The sequence below is a fragment of the Mobula hypostoma genome, chromosome 5 (assembly GCF_963921235.1).
Source record: "Mobula hypostoma chromosome 5, sMobHyp1.1, whole genome shotgun sequence".
Classification (NCBI taxonomy): Eukaryota; Metazoa; Chordata; class Chondrichthyes; order Myliobatiformes; family Myliobatidae; genus Mobula; species Mobula hypostoma.
Window position 1 is genome coordinate 113250774 of NC_086101.1, and position 16456 is coordinate 113267229.

Here is a 16456-nt window from a genome sequence, read left to right on the forward strand (position 1 = left end):
CAGCCAAGAAGGGCCAAAGGGCCTGTTTCTATGCTGTAGTTTCTATGGTTCTATGGTTCTATGGTAGTGAAAAAGGGGGTTTAGCACGTTGCTTTCTTATCAGTCGGGGCACCGATAGTTTAGGACATTATGTTGCTGTTGTAGGAGTTGTCGCTGAGGCCACACTTGGAGAATTGTGTACAGTTCTGGTCACCCCGGTCTCAGAAAGAGATAGTTAAACCAGAAAGGATGCAGAGATGATTTATGAGATGTTGACAGGAATGGGTGTAGCTGGTGGACCTGAGTTATAGGAAGGTAGGCCAAGATAAGTCTTTATTCCTTGGAACATCGGAGAACTAAGGGCAATCAGCTGGTGGTGTTTAAAATTGTGGGAGACATAGATATGTGGACAGTAATAGTCCTTTCCCCAGGGCAGAAGAGTCAAAAACTAGGAGGGCAAAGAGTTGGCATGAGAGGGAGAAGTTTTAAAAGGGGCCTGAAGGGAATTCATTTCCTTTAGGGTGGTGAGGATATGGAATGAACTGTTAAAAAAAGTGGTTGAGGCATCATTTAAGAAGCACTTGGACAGGTACTTGAAGGGGTGCGGTTTGGAAAGGTGTGGGCCAATCGCTGGGAATTTGAACGAGGAGAGTTACATGGACTGGTTGGGTGAATGGGCTTGTTTCCCTGCTCTGTTACTCTATGACGTTTTGGGTAGAGCATGGAAAAAGATCAGTCAGCCTGTCCTATCCATGCTGGGGTCATGTAGGCAATACCAACCACCAACCCTTCCCCCCCACCTTGACCTTGCAAGTCCTCCTCCAATATAAAGCCGTCCAGTTCCCCTTGTAGGCCAGGACTGAAACCTTTGTCTGTGGCCTCAGCTTTAGACCTGTTTATCAGTGTTTTTTTTATTCCAGACTTGACTGATAAGCCTACTGTGTGGCACTTAGAAGAAAATGCCTGAAAGTCCTTGCCTTATTTGTCTTAATTTCGTCAACCTCATCAACCATGCGTCCTATATTATTGGCGAAATGCAATTTGCCCACAACCAATCGGTGCCAGCGTCCCTTAACTTTCCTCCAAGTGACTATGAATCCTGTTGGGATAAGTGTGTCTACAAGCTTTCCCACTAATGACCTCCCTGTATATCCCTGGGCTGTTCTGAATAAAGAAGGAACAGCTATCACTTCCCTGTGCTCCAATACCACCCTGTATCCAAAGAGATGGTCATTTGCCCTCATGCTTCACTCATTCCCAGGAGGGCTCCCAAATGGCGTAAGTGTAAACATCATCAATAATTTGTCCTGGTTCAACCATGTGGATGATACAACCAAGAAAATGCACCAAAGCTTCTACTTCTTCGGAATACTAAAGGAAGTTTGTGTGTTCCTGTTGACCTTCACCAACTTTTACAGATGCACCACAGGAAGCATCCTATCCCAATGCATCAAGGCTTGGTGGTCAACTGCTCTGCCTGTGGTCACAAAAAACTGCAGAGTTGTTGACACAGTCTGTCCATTACAAGAAGTAGCCTCCCCTCCATGGACTCTGTTTACACTTCCCACTGTCAAGACAATCACCAGCTTCCCCATCCCGGGAATTCCATCTCCTCCCCTCTTCCATCAGCCAGAAGATGCAAAAGCTTGAGATGACATTTTGCACGTTGGCCTTCATTGAGTCAGGAGATTGAGGTCAAGAAATGCAAGGATGTGTTGAGCTCTATGAAAACTCTGCTCAGTTGTGATCTGTTGTTTTCAGTTCACCTCCTGATAGGAAGGATGTGGAAACTTTATAGAAGGTTCAGAGGAGATTTTCCAGGATACTGCCTGGATGGGCAACCATGTCTTATGAGGAAAGGCTGAGCGAGCTAGGGCTTCTGTCTCTGGAGTGAAGGAGTATGAGAGGATACCAGATAGAGATGTACATGACGATAACAGGCATAGATTGAGTGGAGAGCCGGCCCCTCTATCCCAGGGCCAGAAACCATTAAGGGAGGGGAGGAAAAGCAAAATATCAAGGTGACAGGAGGAAAATATAAGAGGGGTGTAGAGGGATGTCTTTTACAGACAGATTGGTGGGTGTGTGTAACACACTGCCAGGGGTGGTGGTAGAGACAGATACATTAAGGGCATTTAAGAAACTTTTAGATAGGCAGTTGAGTATTAGAAAATGGAGGGGTATGTAGGAGAGAAAGGTTAGATTATCTTAAGGTGAGTTAAAAGGTTGGCACAACATCATGGGCCGAAGGGCCTGTGATGTGCTGTAATGTTCTATGTTCTAACAAGAAACACCAAGCTCAAGGGAGCTCACTATTAATTCGGTATCAGGGCAACTGGAATCCATCAATGCTGGCTGATTGTTGTTGGACGGCGAGCGGCCTCAGACACTGAGTGCAAACAAAGTTCATCAACAAAACATTTTTAGCTTAGTTGAACTTTTGGAAAGCGTCCGCACCGTTTGATATTAAACGTATTATATTCATTTAAAGCTGTTTTCTTGCTTCTCCACATTCCTACGTGATACAAGTGGTCTGAAATTATGTTTGTGTTCACCCTCAAGCGTTCTTTCAGAACCACAAAGTCAATTGTTAGGAAGCAACACTTTCGAAAAAAAACTTGCTGTCCAGTGTTATTCGACCCCCGCGCGATAAAGAGGAACTCCTGATGTCTATGAAGCCCCTCAGTCGTCCAGGCCAGTGTATAATCAAGCAGTAGTCAATCAAAGCAAGCTGTAACTAATCAAGTTGTACAGCAAGTCCAGTTGCCTTGATTTACTACAGCTTGATACGAGCTCCTGATCTCTCACTCTACCTTGTGTCCTTTCTGTCTGCCGGCACCGCACTTCCTCTGGAACCGTAACGCTGTACTCTGCGTCCCAGAGAAAAGTGCTGGAGGAACTCAGCAGGTCAGCAGATAGAAGGATCTCAGCACGAAACGTCGACTACCTGTTCATTTCCATAGATGCTGCCTGACCTGCTGAGTTCCTCCAGCTCTATGTGTGTGTTGCTTTGGATTTCCAGCGCCTGCAAGTTCTCGTGTTAATGATTGACTGCACTCTGCCTTCTGCACTTCCGGACTACCCCGACGAGCTTATGGATGAAATGATCTGTCTGGGTGGCACTTCAACAGAAGCTCCTCGCTGCATCTCGGTACGCGTGACAATGATAAACCAATTATCGATTAATTCTAGTTCTGCTGTCTACTTTGCTTTCTACATTCATTCGAGGGATGTGGGCTTCGCAAGCTGAGCCAGCATTTGATCGCCCGTCCCTAGCTGCCCCGAGAAAGTGCCCTGTGGAGCCTCTGCAGTCCCTGAGGGGTGGGTACACCCGCAAAGCTGATCGGGAGAGAGCGCCAGGATATCGCCCCTGTGCCGGTGAAGGAACGAATGGCGGAAAAGGAGTACCAAGGGCGACAGATGGCGCGGGTGCAGACTTACCCAGCCCTCAGACACCAGGCAAGAATCATTTGACTCCAAGCGATTGGTTTATTGATCATTACAGATCATTATGGGTTCTTACCCACTTTTCCAACCATGATCACCCTCTCCTTGCCCCCTTCCCTCTCTCAGCCCACAATGGAGACCTGTATCAGGATCAGGTTAATCGGCATTCATATATGTCATGATCTTTTTGCGTCAGCAGTACAGTGCAATACATAAAATTAATACAGTACTGTGCAAAAGTCTTAGGCACCCTAGTTATCTATATGCCCAAGACTTTAAAACAATCCTGTATGTGCCTTAGTCTCAACATATATCAATCAGTCTGTGCCGCCACCCCCAGCAGCGTGTTACGGACATCTTCCACTCCCGCTTGATAATGATTCCAACAAATCTGTAGAATCTGTTCGTGTTCAGTGAACCTCCTTAACCTTCGGAGAAATTTCGTTTCTGATCCCACCCCCCACCACCACTTCCCCGCGATGACATCTACACTCAGCGGCAACTTTATTAGATACCTCCGGTACCGCATACAGCGGTCACTGGGTGTCTGTTCGTAGTCTTCTGCTGCTGTAGCCCACCCATCCACTTCAATGTTCGACGTGTTATCTGCTCAGAGACGCTCTTCTGCACAACACTGTTGTAACGTGTTTGTTGTAAGGTGTGGTTATTTGAGTTACTGTCGCCTTCCGGTCAGCCTGAGCCGGTCTGGCCGTTCACCTCTGACCTCGCTCATTAACACGGCATTTTCACCCACAGAATTGCCGCCCACTGGATAACCTTTTTGTTTTGCAAACACGAGAAAATCTGCAGATGCTGGAAATTCAAGCAACACACACAAAATGCTGGTGGAACGCGGCAGGCCAGGCAGCATCTATAGGAAGAAGTACAGTCGACGTTTCGGGTCGAGACCCTTCGTCCGGACTAACGGAAAAAAGAGATAGGAAGAGATTTGTAAATGGAGGGGGAGGGGCCACCCGAAATGACAGGAGAAGACAGGAGGGGGAGGGATGGAGCCAAGTGCTGGACAGGTGATTGGCAAAGGGGATATGAGAGGATCATGGGACAGGAGGCCTAGGGAGAAAGAAAGGGGGAGGGGAGCCCAGAGGAAGATGGAGAACAGGCAAGGAGTTATGGTGAGAGGGAAAGAGAGGAAAAATTAATGAACGAATAAATAAATAAATTAATAAAGGATGGGGTAAGAAGGGGAGGAGGGGCATTGACGGAAGTTAGATAAATCAATGTTCATACCATCAGGTTGGAGGCTACCCAACAGAATATAAGGTTTGTTCCTCCAACCTGAGTGTGGCTTCATCTCGACAGTAGAGAAGGCCAGTTTTGTTTGTTTCTCACCATTGTCTAATCTCTAGAGACTATTGTGAGTGAAAATCCCAGATCAGCAGTTTCTCAGACCACCCCGCCTGGCACCAAAAATCAGGCCACAGTCAAAGTCACTTCGATAAAATTTCTTCCCTATTGTGTATTTAATGGTTCAGCAATATCTGAGTAATCGTATATATATTATCTGATTACACATTCTGTTTCTTTTAAATTATTTATTATGGGTTATATGTGTGTGTGAATGCGTGAATTGTGCTACCACGTGATATGCGAGCGCCTCGCTTAAAGTAAACTGGAAGTGAGACGCTCATTTCGGACTCCAGTGTCCTCTTTGAATCAGCTTAATGTTTTGAAGTTACAGAAGGTAACATTCCCCATTTTGATGTTTGTTCGAAACCTCTTGACCACGTCTGCATGCCTTTTCGCTCTGAGTTCCAGCCACATGATTGGCTGATGAGATATTTTCAGTAATGGCCAGGTGTACAGGAGCCCCTAATAAAGTGGCCACTCAGTGTGCATGCCGATCCGAGAGACAGACCCCCGATCTCTTTGGCCATCCGCCTTTGAGTTATGACCCCGCAGGACCCACTAACCCTTTACAACTCACTGCTGTGACTATCGGACTGTCCCGCGACCCGCTGCCCTGTGTGTGACTGCCTCAACAAACACGAGTCCCCTTTTTAAAATCAATCAGCGAGCGGTGTACTTTGAGCCTCCAGCTGCGAGTGGCGGGGACTGCTGTGGGGGTGACAGCAGTCATACAGACGCCGTCGTTGTTTTCCCACAGCGCTGAGGTGGGAAGGGGCTCGGAGTCCGCTCCACGGTCCCTACGGAGCCCCTGCTCAAAGGCCGTTGGCCATGGCGATCTGGATATCCCTCTGCTTTCTTTCCACAGCGCTGGCTTTCGACGGTAAGTTTAAAGATGCAATTTATCCAGCACAAGGTGTGGATTCCCAATCATAGAGTCTATTGAGCATCGGGATAGAGGCGCTGCATCACAGATCGAGAAATCGATCCCGACGCGCTCGTTCGTGAGTGTGGAGTGTTTCACGTTCTGCCTGTGACTGCGTGGTCTCTTCCCGCCCCCTCCCCACCCAGGCGAGGTTTGTTCCCTCCCACGCCCCAAAGATACACGGGTCGCTGGGTTAATCGGCCCCTATAACTTGCCCCCATTGTATGGTTGAGGTGTAGAATCTGCGGGGAGTTAATGGGAATGTGGGGAGAATGGAGTAAGATTGGTTTTAGTATGGTGGTCAGTACGGACTCGGTGGGCCGAATGGCCTGTTTCCCAGCTGCATGACTCGTTGACAGGGATGATGCTAGTAGAAAGATTAGAAAGTTTAACCGAATTAATTTAGATGTCAGGTAGTTAGTTGCCAGGAGTAAAGGTGAATGTAAAAGACTCAGTTGTTTTATTCATGGAATATGACGTACGTGATTTTTCAATTTTCGTTCGAAATATTCGTATTTTGCATATTATCAATTAAAAACATTTCAGGTGCCGCACCGTTTTCCAGCCGCGTAAAAATCACCTGCCCAGAGCAATGGTTGGTCCACGCAGCTATATAAAAAAAATTAGAGCGAACTGCAAACATTTTCTCAATCGGCTCCTCCCACTTTCGGCAAACTCAAAATGTACCCGTGGGCGTCCGCATGAGCCCCAGTGATGCCTGTCTTTACGTTGGCAATGTAGAACAGGTCAAGCCTTCCCTGGCAATGCTCTCCAACACTTCCTGCGCTACACTGACGACTGCCTTGGTGCTGTTTTGTGCACCCGTGCTGAGCTCGTCGATTTCATCGACTTTGTCTCCTAATTCCATCTGCCCTTAAATTCACTTGGTCTATTTCTGACACTTCTTTCCCTTTTCTCGATATCTCTGTCTCAATCTTTGGAGACCAACCGTCAACCGACATCTTTTATAAACTTACCGATTCCCACAGCTACCTCGACTACCTCTTCACTACCTCTATCTCCTGTGAAAATGTTATTCCCTTTCCACAGTTTCTTCGCCTCTGCCGCATCTGTTCCCAGGATGAGGCTTTCCTTTCCAGAACATCCTTCTTCAAAGAACAGCGTTTCCCTTCTTCCACCATTGATGCCACCCTCACTCGTATCTCCTCCAATTCCCGGTCATCCGCGGTCACCCCATCTTCCCGCTGCCTTATCCGTGATAGAGTTCCCCTTGTCCTTACCAACCATCGTATGAACCTCAGCACCCAACACATCATTCTCCACAACTTCCGCCGCCTTCAACGGGTCTCCACCACCAAGCATATCTGTACCTCCCCGCCCAATTCCCCACTTCCTGTAAGGATCGTTCCCTGAGCGATTCCCTAGTCCAGTCGTCCCTTCCCATTAATCTCCCTCGTGGCACTTACCCCTGCAAGTGTCAGAAGTGCCACACGTGCCCATTCTCCTCCTCCTCCCTCACCTCCATTCGGGGGCCCAAACAGACCTTCCAGGTGAGGCAACACTTCACCCGTGAACCTGCTGGGGTCGTCTATAGTGCCTGGTGTTCCTGATGCAGCCTCATCTATATTGGTGAGACCCGATGTATATTGAGGGAACTGGTTTGTCGATCACCTCCACTCTATCCGCAAAAAAGCGGAATTTCCCGGTAGCCAGCCAGTTCGATTCCTATTCCCATTCCCATTCTGGTGTATTCTCTCTTTTGCCATGATGAGGCTATTCTCAGGTTGGAGGGACAACTGACCTCATATTCCGTCCAGATAGCCTCCAAACTGATGGCATGAACATCGATTTCTCAAACTTGCAGTAAAAAAAAACTACTCCTTTCCCTCATCTTCATTTTCCCACTCTGCACTCTTCTCCTCACCTACCTATCACATCCCGCCCCCCCGTGTCTCTCCTCTTTCTCTTTCTCCCATGATCCACTCACCTTTCCCATCAGATTCCTTCTTCTCCAGCCCTTTAACCTTCCTCCCTGCTTTTTACATCCCCCCTTCCCAAGCCCATGTGGCTTTCCCTATCACTTTCTAGATTCCTCCTTCCCCTGCCCTCAACTTTTTATTCAGGCATCTTCCTCCTTCCTTTCCTGTCCTCCTGAAGGGTCTCGGTCCGAAGTGTCAACTGTTTATTCATTTCCATAGATGCTACCTGACCCGCTGAGTTCCTCCACCATTTTGTGTGTGTTGCTCTGGATTTCCTACACATGCAGGACCTGTTGTCTTTACACCATTCATTTTATTGGGTGTGCTCCGCCAATCAACCATGGTTGAGTTTTTTTTTCAACCCCATTCTCCCCTTAACCCTTAAACCCTTTACCAGCGTAACACACACAAAATGCTGGCTAGAACTGAACTGCTGGCCGATTGGTGCTTCTCGAGATATCGATGTGTTAGCTTCCTGGTGTGAGCACACGGCCAAGTGGTTAAGGCATTGGACTAGCTACCAGAAGGTCGTGAGTTCGAGCCCCAGCCGAGGGAACGTGTTGTGTCACTTAATCACACATTGCTCTGCAACGACACTGGTGCCAAGCTGTATGGGTCTTCCCTTGGACAACATCAGTGTCGTGGAGAGGGGAGACTTGCAGCATGGGCAACTGCCGGTCTTCCATACAACCTTGCCCAGGCCTGCGCCCTGGAGAGTCAAGACTTTCCAGGCGCAGATCCATGGTCTCGCAAGACTAACGGATGCCTTTACTTCCCTGTGTTCAGTGTGGTGATAGTGTGCCGCAAAGTCTTTATTCCAAACTAGGGGAAAATAGCAGAGTACCGTAGTGATTAGCACAACGTTTCACAGTACAAGCGGCCGCCTATAAAGAGTTTGTACATTCTCCCCGAGACCATGTGTTCTCCGGGTGCTCCGGTTTCCTTTTCCACAGTCCAAAGATATATCTTGTTGTTAGGTTAACTGGGCATTGTAAATCGTCCCGTGGTTAGTCTAGGGTTAAAACGGGGTGGTTGCTGGGCGGCGCGGCTGCAAGGGCCAGGAAGGATCTCTTCCACGCTGTATCTCAAAAAATTAATTAATTAAAATGTAATTGGTGTCCGTTTATAACTGGGCATATATTTCTGAAAGCAGTGAAACTGTTGGCCTTAGATGTCCGAGAGAAATTGGTAACTGGTTTCCTATCGTCACCTTTACTGAGGTACAGTGACAACATTTGTTCTGCATGTCGTACATTACAGGGAAAAGCAATAGTAGAAGGCAGAATAAAGCGTTACACTTAGGGAGAGTGCAGGTTTAGACTGACAGTAAGGTGCAAGGTTCATGACGTAAGTGAAGGGGGCTTCCACCTCCCTCCCCCTTTTCTTTCTCCCTGGCCTCCTGTCTCATGATCCTCTCATATCCCTTTTGCCCATCACCTGTCCAGCTCTCGGCTCCATCCCTCCCCCTCCTGTCTTCTCCTATCATTTTGGATCTCCCCCTCCCCCTCCCACTTTCAAATCCCTTACTCACTCTTCCTTCAGTTAGTCCTGACGAAGGGTCTCGGCCTGAAACGTCGGCTGCGCCTCTTCCTACAGATGCTGCCTGGCCTGCTGCGTTCACCAGCAACTTTGATGTGTGTTGCTTGTCCATCTCATTGTACTAGCTGACCGCTCAATAGTCTTTTTAACAACAGGATGGATACTGTCCTTGTGTCTGAGTGCACGTGCATCTTCTACCCGAAGGGGTGGGCGGCGGAAGTGGGGTGGAGAGAAGAGATGCAGGCAACTTTATAAAGGGAGGGAGCAGTGTAGACAGAGTCCATGACGGAGACTGGCTTCTGACGTCTGCTTTTTTTTATAGATCTTTAAAACAAATTCTTTATTACAAATGTCGGTGCTATACAATATGTACAAAACCAGTGACTAACACATTTACTACACTACAAACAGACCCAATACATGTTAAACCAATATATTTCCATCCTCATCAATGATGGCATTTACACCCCGCGGAGCCCAACGGTCCCGGAACACCTCTATGGTCGCCGTGGCCGTGTGCTGGGCGTTGTCCACGGCTCTCTGCAGTTTCTGGTGGTCCCGGGCAGAGCACTTGCCTCCGGAGGGAATGCTCTCTCTGCGGTTCATCTGTAATCTTTGTGCGGATCGAAGGGGCCACGGCATTTCTGTGTTCAGTCTCCTGAGGAAGTCGAGGTGCTGGTGAGCTTTCACGGCTGTGTATTTCCCACCTTGCCAACAACAGCAAAACCCTCAAAGAGAGACCATGGTCTACAGTCCATCAAAATCCAACACTTCGACATCCCACAGGCTCGCTCTCTCACTAACACGGGACAGACAGATGGCACTCCTTTCACAGCGACAGGGGAGACAACAGTCGCTATTTCGCTGTTGCAGTAAGTCTGAGGCGTTGCTCTTTTAGTTCGAGTTCCCCGACTCGGGGATCGGCAAATCGATTACTGGGTGCAGAGCCCGCTGTCTTCGATGTTCCGGCTCCTGCTACGCTTCAGCGCACGACACCAGTGAGAATTCGTGTCCACAGGGCGGTGCAGGCCCCGTAGTCTCTCGACTTCGGGCCAAACCGGGATGTGCCGAAACGCGGCCGATCAACGGGCTCCGGGAAGGCGAATACGCCATTGTGCAGAGGCGCAGTTTTTCAGTGCTGCTGTAGCTCAAAGATCCCGACAGAAGCCCAACCACCCCGAAAAGGAAAATAGAGACATTAGAATAGGAAAATATGAGCAGCTTCCCTGATGGGCCGGGAGAAGTTGCCCACTGGCGCAACTTTAGCCCCGCCCACTGTTTGGTCACTTTGGACACCTATGTTGCCTTGTCTGGACACTTACGTTGTCTGATTGGCCCTGCTCCAGGGTGCATTTCAGAGCAGGCATGACAACTCCTCTTTGCTGGGTCGTTGCGGTTCCTTGTCTAATGAAATTCAGACAAGTGTCTCCTGTGTGAGCGACTTTAGTTGGGCAAGATATGTACAGTTTGTCTGAGCTCTTGTTAGTTTTCGAGTTAATTTCAGTAATAAATCTTTAGTTTTAATTTGAACTGCCGAAGTCTCCTTGCGTTCGCTAGTGACCCTCATTGCGACTCTCTCTGGGTTACTCTTAAATTCTGCCAGATGAGAGCAGCTGCCTTGCCACCGAGGTTGAGCACTGTGATTTCAGTGTCTCGGGACCCAGAGAGTGAAACCCAGCTCAGCTCTTTGCGGGCGAGGGAGCCCCACTCCTCGATACTCCCAGGGCCGTTATTTGCCCCGTCGTTCTCAGGTTGTTTTCACTGGAATCTTGCTGCGCGCACATTGAATGCAGTCGCTCCATGTATCAGAAGCGGCCATGGAATACTGTGGGGGAACACAACTGCAGATGCTGGAAATCCGAACAAAACTGATACGGCCAGAAACAGTCGGCAGATCACGCAACCTCAGTGGAGAGAGAAACAGGTCTTGCCCGGCAACGCCGACTGTTTCTACCTGACCCGATGAATTCCTCCGCAACTTCATGCGTGTTTCCAGTGAAATAAAGATTTTGTTTTGAGTCGAGCATTCTTCATCAGAACCGAGAAAGTGAGAATCGAGTTAGTGCGGGTGGGGAAGGGACAAAGATAGGAATTCCTCTGACGGGACAAAATAATCAGGTAATTCAGAAAACGTTAATAAAAGCAGCAAAAGACTTAAACACCCACCGGCTCAGTCAGCATCTAGGCAAAAAGAAACAGTCATCGCTTCAAGCCTGTTCTCTCTCCATAGATGCTGTCTGACTTGCTGGGTGTTTCCAGCATTTTCAGGTTTCTGGTAGCCGTAGTTCTTCCATCTAAAGAGCAGCTGAAGAGCCTCTTCGCCTGTTTAACCAGATGCTGATATTGCACAGTTGTTAGTTATCGCTGGGCTTCTGAAAAGCACAAAAAGGGGAAGGAGGAAACGGAAGGAATCCCCGCAAAGTGGGAGCAATGTGTCAGCTAAAGCTAGAGACAGCAGTTTGACGGGTTGTCAAAGGTTCTATCGAAATGCAAATCTCTCCCTTTTCTCTCTGATAGAGGTGCTGATGGACACTCAGATGGAGACGGAGGAGCTGAACTGGCTGGCGCTGCCCAGCAGTGGGGTAAGGTGCCAACTTTCACAAACTCCTCTCTCATCTTTCAGGAACGCAGAAGGGTCAGAATAACAAATCTAAAATATGTATTTATCGAGGAAGATTTATATTTATCATGGAAGATGCCCTTCCAACCCTTTGAGCTGCGCTGCCCAGCAACCCCCAATTTAACCTTAGCCTAATCAGGGGACAATTTACCAGTTAACCTACTAGTTAGCACTTCTTTGTACTGTGGGAGGAAAGCGGGGCGCCCGGAGGCATCTCGCGTGATCACGAGGAGAGCTTACAAACACCCTTCAGGCAAAGGCGGGAATTGAACCCTGGTCGCTGGTACTGTAGAGCGTCGCGCTAACCACTACGTTACAGTGCCACCCCCAAAGATGTACAGACCCGTCGGCCCACCATACCTATCTACTCTGATCCTACACAATTAATACCACATCCTGCTGTGCCCTGCTCATTCAAGTCCCCGACCAGATGTGGCTGAAATGTTGTTACTGTTCCTGATAACTGACGTCTTCCAATCCCAGGTAACATCTTTATGTGCCAGATTTTGATTATAGAGCACAGAACGTAAACCAGTACAGCACAGTACGGGCTGTAGAGGTTATGTCGCCACAATACAACCCAAGTGCAGAGTGAGAGACACTGAAGCAGGTCGGTAGTTCACAGACTTTAATTCGAAAGTAACGAAAGGGAAAATAAAACAATAAACGCTAGGCCAGCATTAAACGAATACCACTAGTCTTCAGAGCCAGTTGATTTGAAAGTCCAATAACTCAGGGAAGGCCGAACACAAAACAGCAGCGAAGCTTTGCTATGCTACGTCCAGGTCTCGACAAGCACTACGACGACAAGAATGGAGTTGAACATTATCATGATGAAATAATAATTACCTGACACGTGCAAATTCACAAGCGCAATTGCCGTATCTACTGCGCTGCCGAATCCGTGGTTGTGACAGGTTACTTAAAAAAAACAAAACCATGAGAAATTGAGTGGGGAACTCGACGCTGTCCGACGCTCGATCCTTTATTACGAAGCCAGCAAAAACGTACGATCTTATAACGATAAAATAACTAACGAAACTAAGTCAGTAATATAGCAAAATTAGAGTTAAAAAAAAGAGGATCTAGTGTTTTCCCGGCCTATATGACGTATAAACTCTTCTCGGGCTTTCAGCCGGGTACAAATATAGATTGTAGCCGACGGTTCGACATCAAACACCGCCATCTTCATCGGGAATGATGCCGCGGCGTGGCAAGTCCCCGTATTTATACCCCATGGTATGTCCTTCCTGATTGGTTAGTCCTCATCCAATCAGGTCCCATTTTGTTTACAATCAATTTCCAGTTCTTACTGAAGAGTCAGACCTTCGTCTTCGTTAAAATTCTGTTTCTCTAGTTTCATTTCATTGGCTTAGTCCCAAAGGCCATTGGCGCAGCACAGTAATCTAGTGCCGTTTTAGTCAATCCTATGGCTATTGCAAGTGAGGTGTTCACCTACCGCCGATTTCTCCAGGTAATCCAAACGGATACACCTACTGTGCTCCTGAGAAACCATAGAAACATTACAGCACAGAAACAGGCCTTTTGGCCCTTCTTGACTGTGCCTAGTCCCACTGACCTGCACCGGGACCATATCCCTCCATACACCTCTCATCCATGTACCTGTCCAAGTTTTTCTTAAATGTTAAAAGTGAGCCACATTTACCACTTTATCTGGCAGCTCATTCCATACTCCCACCACTCTCTGTGTGAAGAAGCCCCCCTAACGTTTCCTTTAAACTTTTCCCCCTTCACCCTTAACCCATGTCCTCTGGGTTTTTTTTCTCCCCTTGCCTCAGTGGAAAAAGTCTGCTTTCATTCACTCTATCTATACCCATTATAATTTTATATACCGCTATCGAATCTCCCCTCATTCTTCAACGCTCCAGGGAATAAAGTCCTAACCTATTCAACCTTTCTCTGTAACTCAGTTTCTCAAGTCCCGGCAACATCCTTGTAAACCTTCTCTGCGCTGTTTCAACCTTATTTATATCCTTCCTGTAATTTGGTGACCAAAACTGCACACAATCCTCCAAATTCGGCCTCACCAATGTCTTATACAACCTCACCATAACATTCCAACTCCCATACTCAATAGTTTGATTTATAAAGGCCAATGTACCAAAAGCTCTCTTTACAACCCCATCTACCTGTGACGCCGCTTTTAGGGAATTTTGTATCTGTATTCCCAGATCCCTCTGTTCTACTGCACTCCTCAGTGCCCTACCATTTACCTTGTATGTTTTACCTTGGTTTGCCCTTCCAAAGTGCAATACCTCACACTTGTCAGTATTAAACTCCATCTGCCATTTTTCAGCCCATTTTTCCAGCTGGTCCAAATCCCTCTGCAAGTTTTGAAAACCTTCTTCACTGTCCACTACTCCTCCAATCTTTGGATCATCAGCAAATTTGCTGATCCAATTTACCACATTATCATCCAAATCATTGATATAGATGACAAATAACAATGGACCCAGCACTGATCCCTGTGGCACACAACTAATCACAGGCCTCCACTCAGAGGAGCAATCCTCCACTACCACTCTCTGGCTTCTCCCATTGAGCCAATGTCTAATCCAATTTACTACCTCTCCATGTATACCTAGTGACTGAATTTTCCTAACTAACCTCCCATGTGGGACCTTGTCAAAGGCCTTACTGAAGTCCATGTAGACAACATCCACTGCCTTCCCTTCATCCACTTTCCTGGTAACCTCCTCGAAAAACTCTAATAGATTGGTTAAACATGACCTACCACGCACAGAGCCATGTTGATGCTCCCTAATAAGTCCCTGTCTATCCAAATACTTGTAGATCCTATCTCTTAGTATTCCTTTCAATAATTTACCTACTACTGATGTCAAACTTACCGGCCTATAATTTTCCAGATTACTTTTTGAACCATTTTTAAACAAGGGAACAACATGAGCTATCCTCCAATCCTCCGGCACTTCACCCGTGGATACTGATGTTTAAAATATATCGGCCAGGGCCCCTGCAATTTCAACACCAGTCTCCTTCAAGGTCCAAGGGAATACCCTGTCAGGTCCTGGGGATTTATCTACTCTGATTTGCCTCAAGATAGCAAGCACCTCCTCTTCCTCAATTTGTATAGGTTCTATGACCTCACTACTTGTTTGTCTTATTTCTATAGACTCCATGCCAGTTTCCTTAGTAAATACAGATGCAAAAAAAAACTATTTAAGATCTCCCAATTTCTTTTGGTTCCATACATAGCTGACAACTCTGATCTTCAAGAGGACCAAATTTATCCCTTACTATCCTTTTAGTCTTAATATATCTGTAGACCCTCTTTGGATTATCCTTCACCTTGACCGCCAAAGCAAACTCATGTCTTCTTTTAGCCCTCCGGATTTCTTTCTTAAGTACTTTTTGCACTTTTTATATTCCTCAAGCACCTTATTTGCTCCCTGTTTCCTATCCATGTTATACATCTTTCTCTTCTTCTTTATCAGAGTTCCAATATCCCTTGAGAACCAAGGTGTCATAATGAGGGGTGCTGGGAGTAGACCCAAATGCAAGGCTCAGACACTGAAGTACTTGGAACAGGACTAGGATATCAAGGTAGCAAGGTGTGACAGGACAAAACGATGCTGGACATGACACAGGCCCTGGACGAAACAAGGATACAGGGCCTGGGCTAGGACTTGATTGGGATAGCGGAACCAGGACATGGAACTTGGGACTAGCAGCCTGGGCTTGGACTCCGAGCCAGAGACTGTCATGGTCTGGTCCATGAAATCTGCATTCCGGTTCATGCTCCTTATTCCAGGTTTTCCGGTTTTCCCCAGTTTCTTTTGAGGCAGCTGATTGGCGTTTGGGCTGGATTCATAAATACCTTCAGGATTCAGCCTCTGGCTGCTGGATTATTCCTGTCCATACCCCCTGTCAGAATCTCTTCTGTTCCCCTTCCTTCTGTTGCCTTGCCTCACCTTGCCTCATCTAAAGCCTTGCCTTGCCTCGCCTCACCTCGTCTGAAGCCTTGCCTCACTTGTAACCCTCACCCTTACCTGCCGGAGCAAGATAAGGAACTGTCTATCATTGTTTTGAACTGTCTCTGTGTCCACGCCTTCGCTAGGTAGGTCTGGCCGTCTGCCGCTGCCTTCTGTTGGAAACTGTCTCATCATATTCTGCATTCTGTGTATGAGTCCCAGCTCTACGTCCTGTTTCCAGGGAGGGATCCCGGCTCTGTGTTCAATGTTCCTGTCTCTCCCTTGACCAAGGCTCTGTGTTCCTGTCTCTCCCTCGACCAAGTCAAGGCTTTGGGGTCTCGTCCAGTCCTAGCCACGTCTTAACCTTGTCCTGTCCAAACCACGGTTTTGTGTTCTCGTCTTGTCCATGTGTCTCACCCAGCCTAGGAGTACCTTGCCCAGCCCGGTGCTGGGGTTCCCTTGTGTCTGTCCAGGAGTCTCAAGTCCAGTCCCATTGCCTCTCCTCGTCCTGTAGCCACGTCTTGTCCTCGCCTAGTTCTGGAGTCTGAGCCTGAGTCAAGTCCCAGGTTTTGGGTCCTTGCCCAGTCTCTGGCTCGGAGTCCATACCCAAGCCTCAAAGTACCCTAGCCATGAAGGACCCAAGCCATGTCCAGTCCTGTAGCCACCTCATGTCTTTGCCAAGATCCGG

At 47.7% G+C, this 16456-nt stretch overlaps 1 protein-coding gene across 2 annotated transcripts in view; it reads left to right on the forward strand.

Annotated features, from left to right (window-relative positions):
* LOC134346931 (ephrin type-B receptor 3-like) overlaps window positions 1–16456 on the forward strand; it is a 69748-nt gene that overhangs the window by 26422 nt on the left and 26870 nt on the right. Inside the window, exons 1-2 of one of the 2 annotated variants that reach the window (XM_063048800.1) lie at window positions 5399–5674; window positions 11713–11777. In XM_063048800.1, the coding sequence (XP_062904870.1) occupies window positions 5623–5674; window positions 11713–11777 (117 nt within the window). In that variant the 5' untranslated portion in view covers window positions 5399–5622. Of the gene's footprint in view, window positions 1–5398; window positions 5675–11712; window positions 11778–16456 lie in introns of those variants that run through there. The other variant, XM_063048802.1, reaches the window with a different exon arrangement.